This window comes from Petaurus breviceps, unplaced genomic scaffold, assembly GCF_028583685.1.
Source record: "Petaurus breviceps papuanus isolate PSGF00001 unplaced genomic scaffold, PetGlider_PUasm1.0 90792, whole genome shotgun sequence".
Lineage (NCBI taxonomy): Eukaryota > Metazoa > Chordata > Mammalia > Diprotodontia > Petauridae > Petaurus > Petaurus breviceps.
In genome coordinates this window covers 19,639,075-19,652,263 of record NW_027187347.1, presented here as the reverse complement: position 1 = coordinate 19,652,263, position 13,189 = coordinate 19,639,075, and the positions used below count along the sequence as shown (strand labels likewise).

The 13,189-nt window shown below is 35.7% G+C and overlaps 1 protein-coding gene across 2 annotated transcripts in view; it reads right to left on the bottom strand.

Annotated features, from left to right (window-relative positions):
- STXBP5L (syntaxin binding protein 5L) overlaps positions 1-13,189 on the bottom strand; it is a 423,473-nt gene that overhangs the window by 329,090 nt on the left and 81,194 nt on the right. For both annotated transcript variants that reach the window (XM_069070001.1, XM_069070002.1), the window contains one exon: positions 11,123-11,220. In XM_069070001.1, coding sequence (XP_068926102.1) covers positions 11,123-11,220 — 98 coding nt within the window. The remainder of the gene's footprint in view (positions 1-11,122; positions 11,221-13,189) is intronic.

The window sequence follows — 13,189 nt, the reverse complement described above, 5'->3', positions numbered from 1 at the left end:
AAATGCTTGTTGACTGACTTGTGGTTCTTAGGGTACCACTGTCTTCCCAGTCACCCAGGTTCATAATCTTAGAATCATCCTTAACTCTTCCTTTTCCCCCTTCCATATCTAATCTAGTCTTGGCAAGTATTGGCAATTCTACCTCCATAACAACTTTAATACCTTTCCTTTTTTCCCTGCTCATATGGCTACCATACTAGTTCAACTTCTTATCCTCAATAGCCCGAATTATTGTAACAGTGTCCCAACTCTTTTGACTCAAGGATCTCCTCCCTCTCTAATCTAAGGGTTCTTAAACTGAGGTTCATGAACTCTTTAAAATGAATAAAATTTTAAATGTTCAGCAAAATTGATAAACAATTAGCTAAAGTGATTACAAAAATGAAAGAAAACCAAATTACCAAAATGAAATATGAGGAGAAAACACAATGAATGGAGAAATTAAGAGCATTATCAGAAACTATTCTACCCAATTATACACCAACAAAACTAAAAAATTAACACAAAGGGATGAATAACTAGAAAATGTTAAAATATGCAAAACAATAGATAGCATTAAATGACAACAGTGCATGAATACAGTGCACAATGTTGGCACCAGTTTGTAAAAGTTGAAGACAAAAAGTTCTTTTCTTTTAACAAAGAGAAAATTATGTGGGGTGGCTAGGTGGCGCAGTGAATAGAGCATCTGCCAGAGTCAGGAGGACCTGGGTTCGGATCAGGCCTCAGACACTTAACACAAAAACTCGCTGCATAACCTTGGGCAAGCCACTTAACCCCAACTGCTCTCCAAAAAGCGAAAAAAAAAAAGAGAAAATTATGAAAGACTAGAATCATCCTCTGTCATATTCACTCTTTTGCATTATCATGCTTAACTTTTCAGAAAATATACTTAGTGTGTTTTTTCACTTTTGTGTTAAAACTTTGTCAATTAAAAATCTGATTATTGAAGAAAAGAGAATAATTTATAGGAAAAACTAGAGGAGGTAGGAGTAGATGGGATCAAAGACTTAAGTGGAAGGATTATAAATGCAAAGAGGGGTAGCTTATCTTCTGATACTACAAACAAGGAGATTTTGAGGCACAGCAAGTGAAAGGTGAGACAGCTCACAATCTCCTGAGATAAAGAGGCACCAAAAAATAACAAGAGCACCATGCTGCGGACTCAGTCTTGGATACTCAACTCCTTTCCACCTCCCTTGGCCTCCTCTCCTCTCTCCTCTGATTGGAGGGCTGGAGGATGGAGCACTAAACTCCTCCCAAAGTCTTCCTTTATAAAGACCAGAACCTGGACTTTGTAGCTCATTTCACTTTCCATCTGCAGCTCTGCTCTATTTCACTCTTTTTTTTGGGGGGGGGAAGGCAAGTGGGGTTAAGTAACTTGCCCAAGGTTACACGGCTAGTTTTGTGTGTGTGTGTGTGTGTGTGTGTGTGTGCGTGTTAAGCATGTCTGAAGGCCGAACCAAACTCAGGTCCTCCTGACTCTGGGACCGGCACTCTACTCACTGCACCACCTAGCCACCCTACAGCACTCTGCTCTATTTCAACTCCATGCAACAAGACATCCCCATATTGGGTACCCCCACTGTCTCCAATCTGTCTAGCTTCCTTTTGTGTGTAGTCATTTCTTATTAGATTATAAACTCCTTGAAGGCAGAGACTCTTTTTCCTTTTCATTTATATCCCTAAGTTATTGTACAATACATGGCATATCATATGCACTTAAAAATATTTATTGAATTGAAATGATTATAAGTAGAGCATTTAATGAAAAACTACTTTTCAAACAAGATATCTTGATATCATGTTCTATCGTTCCAACTTTACACTGATAAATAATATGCTTGAATTTTTCGATCTGTGGTTTGATTTTTAATTGTTAGTAATGCTTTCAGAAGTTGTGAAAAACAGTTAAGATATTACATTTGTTGGTATATCCACTGAGATCTTTAAGAATGCTGGCTACTGCTTAACAAAAAATCAAATAAATAAGATAATATTTGTAAAGTGCTTTGCACAGTGCTGGCATGTAGTAGGCACTATATAAATATTTATTTCATTCCAACTATCTAACTGGTCTTTTCTCAACATTTGGAATATTAAGGAGAGGTTCACATGATTTTTAAGATACCAACATAACTTTCTTGTATCTCAAAAATAGTGATCTATGACAATTATAATGGACTATCATTTCTCTCCACTCATAGAACTATCTTAGTTTAAACTGCACCAAATATTTAGCAACATGATCATTAAGTATTTCTACATCCCAATGAAGTTTGAGAGCACCACATAAAAGTGGACCTATGATCTAGTTCACAACCATTCTAAAATGCAATTTGAAATAATGCTTTTTAAAAAGTGACTAAGATGTCCATATCCTAGAACTCAGAAATCCAACTGCTAGACATATACCCCAAGGAAATCAGAGATGGAAGGAACACCAAAGGCAGTTTTCATGGTGGCAAGGAACTGGAAACAAAATAAATGCCCTTAGATTTGGAACAGCTAACTAAATTGTGGCACATGAATGTAATGGAATACTGCTGCAAGGTAATAAATGATGAGTGCAGAGAATTCAGAGAAACATGAAAAGATAGAAGTAAAGTAATAACTACCAGGAAAACAATGTGCAAATTGATCAAAATGATATAATTGGAAAGAACACCAGTAACCACAACAACAAAACAATTCGTATCTAGTTTGGTCCTTTTTCATAGAGGTGGGGGATTGTGGGTGTGGAACATTGCACATAATGTCAGAATTGGTTGATGCTTTGGTTAGCGCTGCTGAAGTATTTTTTTTCTTTTTTACAAAAGAGGTTTCTCTGGAGAGGGGAGAGAAGATAGATATATTTGAAAATGACAGTGATATAAAAACAGGCAATTTTCTTTTAAAGAACACAACCTGGGGTAATTGAAAATTATCTTTGCTGCATGTTAAGTAACAAGAAAGTAAATATAAATTGTCAGGAATATCACACACACACAGACATTATCTAAACATTCAATACCATAGTAGACCTGACTTCAGCAGCTATTAAAAAGGTTTTACTACCATATTAAGAAGTTTATCAATATCCTATATTTACTCCATAGTTGGCCCTGTCAAAAAATCATAGATTGATGGTTGGAAGAGATCTTGGAGGCTGTTAATCTCGTCCCTGAATATATGGAGAAGGAAATAGAGGCCCAGGGAAGCTCAGTAACTTGCCCAAGGGTTACATAGGAAACATCACAGGTGAGCTCTGAACCAAGTGATCATCTAACTCCAGACTGAGCTAATGAATGATTATACACTATTACACTAATACACTATTACTCCATTAGAACAAACAGAATCATCTCTAACTTTTGCTATCACTAATAAAATGAAGTGGTACTGCCCAGTCTGGCTAATTACAATCAATCTATTTTCTAGAGTTATATTTGGTAATGTAGTACAGGACCAAGCAACTGACATCACAATGTGTTTTGATATAGGCTTTCTGTAGAGCTCTTTCAATGAAAAATGAATGTAATATCTCGATATATGACCTTTACACCAATGACCCACCATCAGGAGGGCATTTATTCAGAACAGTCTATAGATTTTGGTCCTTTCCTTTGTGGCCATTTGGCATGTTTGCAAGATGGCAGAATGGGGTTGTGGAAAAGTCTGGGGCAAAGCAACATGATAAGACTATCCAACTTTTTATCCTGTAGCACTGACTTCAATATCATTGTATGTTAAAACAAATAAACAAAAAAAAGCTAACCAAAGATAATTTTTTCTTTCTAATGAATAGTTTGAAAAATGCACAAGGACACTAAACCCAGGAATTCCTTTATGATGATGACCATGATTATGAAATACATATAAAAATAAATAAAATACATGTAAAATAATTATGAAACTTTCTGCAGAGTATAATAACTGAAGTTCTATAATGACCTATACCACAGAAGCACCCTCACACAGAAAAGCATTTTATCAACAATTCATAAATGAATTTTTTTTACTAAATTTTGCTATGAAAATAACATCCAATAATGTTCCAATTTATGAAGAAAGAGGAAACAAAATTGAGAATGTTAATTTGTCTTTCAGGTAGGAAATGGCAACAAAGTGGCATGAAGATCCAGATTAAACATACATAACTTTTTATATAACTATGCCACAAAAGTATCATTTATCCTTATGAACAATTTAATTCAATTTCTCTATTTTGCTTACTATGTGTAAGGCACTATCTAGGCACAGAAAATACAAAGGTTAAAATGGAAAAAATATATCAGCAAAAATCCATACTTAACATTAAAAGATGAAATGGTATCACCTATAATCTGATCTAGAAAATTATCTATACTACCTGGGCGAATTGTATGCAAAAAGTTACTTGCATGAACAGAGAAAAGGAACACATATTCCCAGATTTTATGTGAGAGAGATCTGGAGTTTTTAGTGGACTGGAAATCCATTAAGACTCAACAGTATGACTGGGCAACCAAAAAAGTTAATGGGATTTTGTACTAATTCTACATACTAAAACTATACTAATAGAAGAGACAGCATCCACAGTGAGGAAAATCATAGTTCTTTTGTACTCTGCCCTGGTAAGATCACATCCGGATTACTGTGACAGTTCTAGGAAACAGATTTTAAAGAATTCACTGACAAAATGGGGTATATCCACGGGATGGTAAAGTTAGGAAATGGGGCACCATGTCATATGACTCTCAGGTGAGGAAAAAATGGAGACATTTATTCTGAAGGAGAGAAGATTTACAAAGGATGCAAAAGTTATTTTCAAGTATTTGGAGGACTTTGATGGGGAGAGGTAAGCAATTTGTTTTACTTGGTTCCCAGAGCAGAACTAAGAGCAAGAGATGAAGTTGTAAAAAAGCAGATTTTGGTTTCATTTAAAAAAAACATTTTCAGTTAGTGTTGACCAAAAGTACAATTATCTGCCTCAAAAGGTAATGAGCTACCAGCAATTTTCAACTAGAGACTTCTCAGGGTTGGCACAGAGGGATTCATGAGCAAGTGTGTATTAGGACTGAATGGCTTCTGAGACCCCATTCAACTCTGACTTTCTATACTTTTAGAATGAATGAAAGGATATCCAGTTAAAGCAGAAGACACATATAAAGTAAACAAAATAAATACTTCATAGATTTACTCAAAAAAAAAAACCAGCTTCAGAAGATGCAGCACAGTTGGGGAGAAATATAAATACCACATAAGCCTGGCTTGTACCAGTTGGGAATGGAATGTCTTTTCCAGTAGTCTTTGGATAGACCATAACTTTAAAAGGCTCTGCAAGTAAGAGCTGTACCCACAAATCAAAAAAGAGCCTGCATCCATGCTCACTATGTGCTGGAGAGAACATCAGATTGTACTTTGCTATTTTCAGCCACAGCTACATAAACACATTTTGATCAGCATCAGTAGCAATATCTTTCAGCACAGAGAACATCCCAGGAAAATGTCAGACACCAATAGCATTTAATAAATGCTTTTAATGATGATGATGATAGAGCTGAGTATCCCTTAACAGTCATTAACATTTTTTTCCAAAACTGTCTTGTACAATTCTCCAGTCTCCCAAGACAACTAAACAACCTGTTTACACAACTAGACAAAAATGGATCAATACTGTTTGTAAGCTGTAGCTTATCTGAATTATCTATGGATTCATTTAATATTAAGCAACAAACCAGGTTTATAAATTATTGATGAAACATAAGACATAAAAACACTGATTTATATTTTTAATTATATAAGAATTATATATGTGTTACATATTATATTATATATAATAATATATTATGAGAACAGAACCTAGAGATGGAATGGAGAATGAAATGATTAATATTTTAGTTTCTTTATTTTTAGAATTTAAAACTACTATTTCTATAATATTATTGGTATTAAAACCTTCTTCAAAGGAAGGCTATTCAGTTCTATTTTATGTCATTTTGCAAGATGTATATATTGTTTCATTAAAAGTCATTTCCACAGCACCACAAATCAAGGCAGTTCTCCCTTCCCTGTGTTTTAGGGGCCCTTTTATTCTGGCAGATGAACAGGACGGCAAATAATGTGAAAGGGGAAAAGGTTGTTCAGTCAGATAAAAAAAAACTGAGGTTCATTCGAACACCTAAGGTTATAAATACCTCTTCCACCATACCAGGAAAGAGGAAGCCCGTACCTCTCACCTTCACTCATTCTTCAGATTACATCTTTGCCCATTAGGGATTTCCTTCCCTTTTTCAGATCTATTTTTTCATGTTCATTTTAAGCTGAATTCACAAATATAAAAATATTTCAGGAGAGGCAGTATTCAAAATATAGTTTCATTCCCTCTGCACACAATAGGGATATTTATGGAGTTTTTATGACTCTAAAATGGTCCTAGTAGCATGAAATCTACATTTCAAAAATCAATGTTGTCTCATGGTAAAGAAATCTCTTTGTTTTTGCATAAATCAGATCTTACAGGAGTGAAATAGAGAGAGTGAAGCCTAAGGATATGTTGATATTTGAATATATCCAGGCATTTTTATTCATAAGTATAAGAATATGCAAGGCTTTAAAAAAACAATGTAAAAAGAACTTTCTTCAAAACAACTCTAAGTATCATTATCCCCATTTCACAGATGAGATGGGGAACAGGGGAAGTGAACTGATTTGCCCAGGGTCTCACAATGCTTAAGAGCTTATATTCAAATGAAAGGTCTCTTAATTTCAGGAGCTGAGCTCTTTCCATTACATATATTTCTTTAAATTTTATTTTTTTTAATTATGAAATTAATGTTAAAAACATAAAAATTTTAATATAAAAAACAGAAACACTGAGATTGAATATAAATAAAATGGTGAATTTTTGTTACTGTTCAATTTGTTTTGTTTAAGTACACACTAAACTTAATACAAAAGAGCCAATATTGCTTTGCTTCTGAACTTCATTCTCTTCTATAAGTTTTTAAAAATATTTCATTGATACTCTTTTCTTTTTTTCTTCCTTTTTTTGATATCACTATCATTACACATTGAGTCCCTCCACACAATTCTCCCTCAATCCTCAGAAGAAAAGTACACTCTATTATGATAATATAGCGCCATAGAGGGCTTTAAGGTTTCCAAAGCTCCTTGTCAAAATTATTTCATTCTATATTCACAACAACCCTGGGAGCTACGTGCCATTATTATCCTATTTTACAGATAAGGAAACTGAGAAAGATAGGTTGAGTGACTTGTCCCAGGTCACATAGCTAGTAACTGTCTGAAACAGGATTTGAACTCTACTCTTCCTCACCCCAGGGTTAATACTCTATCCATTTTGATACCTGGACAACTTATAAATAATAAATTCAGTCAAACAAATTCATACCTTTGACCATATCTGAAAATACATGCCTCATTCTGCCTCTCTTCTCTATTACCTTTTTGCACAGAGATAGGAAACATATTTCAACATCAATCATCTTCATCAGTCTTCTGGAGCCAAGACTGGTTGCTGCATTAATTAATCAAAATTCTTAAGTCTTTCAAAATTGTTTTCATTTACATTATTGTAATTATAGTATAAATTGCTCACTTTCACTTCACTCTATACCAGTTCAAAAAAGTGCTCCCATATTTCTCTGAATCAGTTGCTTTTGTCACTTGTAACAGTGCAATTATAATCCACTGCGTTCAAATAGCAAAATCTGTTCAGCTACTTTCCAACCGATGGATACCCACTTTTTTCCAGTTTGCTACTCAGAAGATTCTACTATAAATATTTATGTACATATGAGTCTTTCTTCTCTGTATTTGTCCTCTTTGTGGTATATAACTAATAGTAGTTTTACTAGGTCAAAGGGTATAAGTAACTACTGACTTTGATAGTTCTTATTAATCTTACAATAGTGCATCTGTCCTCCCAAGGGCCTGACACACAATTGTCATTTTTTATTTATTTTTTGTCATCTCTGCCATTCTGATGGGTATGAGATGAAACTTCAAAGTTGTTTAATTCATATATCTTTCATTATAAGTGATTTGGAAACATTTTATATAGTTGCTAATAGCTTACATTGCTTCTTTTGAAAACTGTCTGTTAATAATCTTTGACCGTTTTACCTATGGGGAAATGGCTCTTTGTATAAATTTAGCATACATTTCTCAAGATCTACCTCTGAGGGTCCAAAAAAAAGCCAGTAACTCAGGACTATGAAATAGGGAAAGGCTTAGATTCCCTAGTTAGACAAGAGAAAGGTGAACAACTTCTGTTGGTCCTTGAGTGTGTCTGTCAGCTTAATTCAGCCAACAGTAGTGACTAGTGGTGCGCCCAACTAGGAGTACAAATATAAGAAACTTACAGAAAGAAGCCATGAAATGAGGGGAATGCAGACTCAGTGGTGGGGGGGAGGGGTGTCTGTCTCACATGCCATGAGTGGAAGAAACGACTAGAGCTGAGAAGGTATAGAATCTTCCAGAAGAGAGACAAGGATGAGGAGAGCACCTTCTAATGAGTCAATAATGTATGCAGGCCTCTAAGATAGCAAAGGCACCTCAAATAATTTTTTAATTCCCCCTTTCCTTTTATAGTATTCAGTAGCACCTAGTATAGTGAGAGCCATCTCCAGTTGTCCAAATCCATATCTTGCTACGAGACCCACATGGCTCTAAAGGAGGGAGTGAGGCTGATGACTTTGTACACTTGCAAGTCAAGACATTAACTCTTCTGATGTCATTGGTCCTCTTCGAGAACAAAGGACAAACAACAACAACAACAATAAACACTCTAATAATTTTGTTAACACTACCTCATTCCCTCAAAACTGCTTGCAAACCAGACTGCTCTAAGGTTTCTTGTTATAGAAATCCATAGATAAGTTTCACAGAGGAACATAGGACTCATAAAATTGTTTTTGCTTTCCTTAGCATCAAATAAGAAATAGATTTCCAAGAACGGCCATTATTCCTGTAAGGTTTTTTTTTCATGAGGGTGTGATGGAGGCTGTGCCAGTAACTCCTGGCAGGAAACAAGTCCAGCAGAACTGTAAATATTACCTTTTCACTTGATGTTTCAGTTGTTACTTGCCATCTTTTAGTCTGGGTAGGGACTCGGGTATCTAAGGTGATTTTTTTGTGGCCTCCAAAAGGTTCTTTTTGGATTTCTGCTTCCATCTTCCTTGTTCTTCTTTCTACATTTTTCCTTCTATCTTTTAAACTTTTAATTTCTTCTGCATTTCTCCCAAAAGTTTAGATTTACATTTATATATTATTGATAGGCCTTTAGAGATCCCAATACCCTATTATATCCATTATCCCATTGCATCTTCATGATCAAGGATATTCACCCTAATATTTTAGGTAGAAGTGACAACCAGTAATCTCTAAGGGCACACAACTAAAGGTTTCAAGGATTAACTGAGCACTTTTGTACTACTCACTCTATAAAATAACTCAAAAAATCACTTTGTTTATTCAGTCTTCACAGTTCTTGACTGAGGATTTCTCAGAAGGAAAGTAGCTTAATTTGTGCTACAGATAAATCTTCCTAAAGCCCTCCTTTGTTCATGTCACTCCCCAACTCAAAAATCTTCAGTGGTTTATAAAAAAGAAATTCCTTACACTCAAAGTCCTTCATTATCTATTCCTAACATACCTCTTCAACCTTATATCTCACAACTCCTTTAAATGACTCCTCCCTTCTCCAGCCTTACTGATCATCCAAACAAGCTGTTCTACCCATTGTTCCAAGTTCATTCAACCAACAGCTATAAAGTACATGCCATGCTTAGGGATATATGATAGAAGTGAGGATGACACAAACATGGATAAGACACAATGCTTATCCTCAAGTAACTCACAAATTAGTAACATAGTAGAAAGGGCGATGAAGTTTAAACCTGGCCAGAAGACCCAGGTTCATACCTTGTCTTTGCCATTACTAATTGTGTGATGTTGGGCGAGGCACTCTGCCTCTGAGCTAACAATTCCCTCTCATTCGTAAAACAAAAGAATTGGTCTTGACATCCTCTAAGGGCTTGTCCAGCTCTAAATCTAGGAACCTATGACCTCTGAGGTCTCTTCTAACCTTAGGATTCTGACTCCATAACACTGTACAGAGAATTCATTTTATCTGTTTCCCAACAATGAATGTGTTTCAATAAGGAGCCAGCCAGTTGTTTGTAATTCTATTTACCAGTAAGCATGGACTTTGGATATCCCACCTGGTTTAGCCCTATGGTATTTATGTACTCTCCATTTCTGAGTTTACCTGACCTCTGACTCATGACGGTCTAGAAACCAGTGTTTGCCCTCCTTCTCCAGTACCTTCCCTCATGTCTTGCCTGATCCCCTCTCTATCGCTGTCTTTGACACAACATGACAACACTTGTTATATATAAGCTTAACATAAAACTGCATATGATTATGTATTTAACAAATGTGCTTACAAGGAAGCATTATAACATGAAAGCAATGCATAAGATCTGAATCTTCAAGTTTCTAGAAAGGCCTCTAATTTTTTTCAACCTATATTTAAATGATAAAATACTAGAGTGACCATTTTAAAAAATCCTTGGACATAGATTTTACTATGATCATTTACTGCAAATAGATATTACTCAAAACTAGCTATTGAAAATTAAAGTAAAAAGTTAGATTGGTTAGCAACTTACTTTCATTGTTCTTCTCCCTTTGCTTATTCTGTAACTCCTTCTACCACCTTATTCCCTTCCCATACTCCACTCTCCCCATCCTGCAAATTTCCATTCATAGGTAGGAGTGGATTAGAATCTCACTTTCTCCTTTTACCACTTGTCATGGTAATTAAAAAGTACACAGTAAGTCTATATGACTACAATAGTTGCCTTTGAACATTCACATTAGGGAAAAATGCACTTACTGAAAAGGGTAACTACATTTTTTTAACCCATACTTGAAATGTCCTAAGTCAATAAACAATGAAAATGATAAAAACACAGGAGCCATTTGAAATTAGACTTTTTATACTTTTCCTTTTTCCCTGTACCCTTAATGAAGATTCCATAGTTATAATTAGGAAAATTTCACTTACCCAAGTGTTTATAGAATTGTCATTGATGATAAAAATACCTATGAATTAACAAAAGAGCAAGGATACATTCGTATAGCACCTGTTCTCGTCCCAATAGCCAAAATTTTCTGGACTGGATCAAAGGCTAAGGCTGTAGGCTGGTAAGGAAACCCATGCCGGACCGTCTGAAAGATAGCAAATAATAAACACATTGATTTGTAATGATTAAAATTATTTATACCCCCTATGCATGCTTTATGCAATTTAATTAGAATTGTTTTTAGTGTCATTTTAAGTCATTTTACAATATTATCAAAGTCTTAACTTTTTACTAAAATTTAGAAAACTACTCACTTTACAGACCTTATCCCTTCTCTCCAGGAATACTGCAATAGCCTTCTAATCGGTCTTCCTGAACAAGTCTCTCCCTCCTCTAGTCTAATCAGCTGCCAAGGTGATTTTCCTAGAGCACAGCTATGATCATGTCATATCTTGCTCAATGAGCTCCAGTGGTTTCCTCCGTTTGGCATTTACAGCTCTTCATAACCTAGTCTCTTCCTTACCTCTCCAGTCTTTTTACATTTACTCCCCCCCACACACTCTTTGATCCAGCTACACTGGCCTCCTTGTCATTCCTCAAACACAACATTCCATCTCTCACTGTCATGCCTTTGCCCTGGCTGCCCTCCTCATCCTCCATTCCTGTAATGCTTGGCTCCTTCTCTTTCAGCTCTTGGTTTCTCTGGGTTCCTTCAAGACACAAATCAAAAATTGTCTTCTGGAAGCCTTTCTAGACTCCTATTATCCTCTCTTCCCATTCCGTATTACCTTTCATTTGCTCTGTATAGATCTTGTATGTACCTGGGTATTTTCATGTTGTCATATATTTGGTATGAAAGTTGTATATCCTCAACTAGATTATAAACTCCTTGAATACAACTGTGCTCATATGTTCCTTACCCTTAAACTCTTAGTACCCAGAAGAAAGTATACTCCTTGAAAGCAGGGGTGGTTTTTGCCTTTCTCTGAATCCTCAGTGTTGAGCATGGTGTCTGACACATAGTTAATACTTAAATCCTTGCTGACTCAACAATATAACAGACACTAAACTATGAATCTTTTTGTGTTAGTTGTTTTTTTTTATTTTGCTGCTACCAGGGCCAAATATTTTAATAATGATTTTATCACTTGGACTCTGAGCAAAAAAAAAAAAGTATACTATCTAGAATTAAAAACAAATAAATGAAATAGTAGACCAACCCTTCCTGGATGGCAATTTCTTTTACATGACCACATTTACTGAAACATTCAAATGAAAACTGAAAGATTCAAATATTCAGATGAATATTTTTATATTTTTATACATGTAGCATCTTCTCTGGGTTATTCCACCTACTACCTCAAGTTCGAGTGGTGTCCTTTGTGGGTCTGCATTTCTACAACTGGAGCTTAAAAATCTGCCGTGCTTTGTTTTGTTTTGTTTTCCTATTAAGGGTCTGCCACTAATCAAAATTAACTCAAAGCAGTGGTATTTATTAAAATGTCACACTAAGAACAGTAGCTATAAGACATTACCCGCTGCCCCCCAAACAGAGACAATACACAAATACACACAGCATCCATGAAAAAAGTAGGTCCAAATTGAAGAGCACCAAGGCAGTGAAGCACATGTAAGGTCAAGGAAACTCACAACTCTGTTATCAAATTATTTCATCAGCTTTTCTGTCCTATGGAGTGCTTACAAACCTCCCTCCTACATGCAAGGTCTCTGCTGGGTGGCTTGTTCAGGTGGGCTCCCAGAGTCAGCTCTTCTTCTAAGCTTCCTTCTCTGCCAGGGACAGCTCTCCCTTGCCTTCATAGATAGCTCTCTTTCCTACTGCTAGAAGTCCCTCTGTATCTGTGTCCATCTGGAATGTGTATCTCTGTGCCCTGCTGAAGGCAGTGTATCTTACTGGTCAAGAAGCCCTATTTTAAATTGACATGACTAACTAATATGGTTGAGAGAAACCACTCCCCACCCTGAGTAATTCCCATTCTGGGGTCAGGTTATTCTGAATTCTAGTTTAAACTCCTAGATTTTCAAGTTGCTTGAGTGTATCCACAATTTGGCTATTTAATAAAGCCCCTAGGGACATGACCAACTTTCAACCCTGT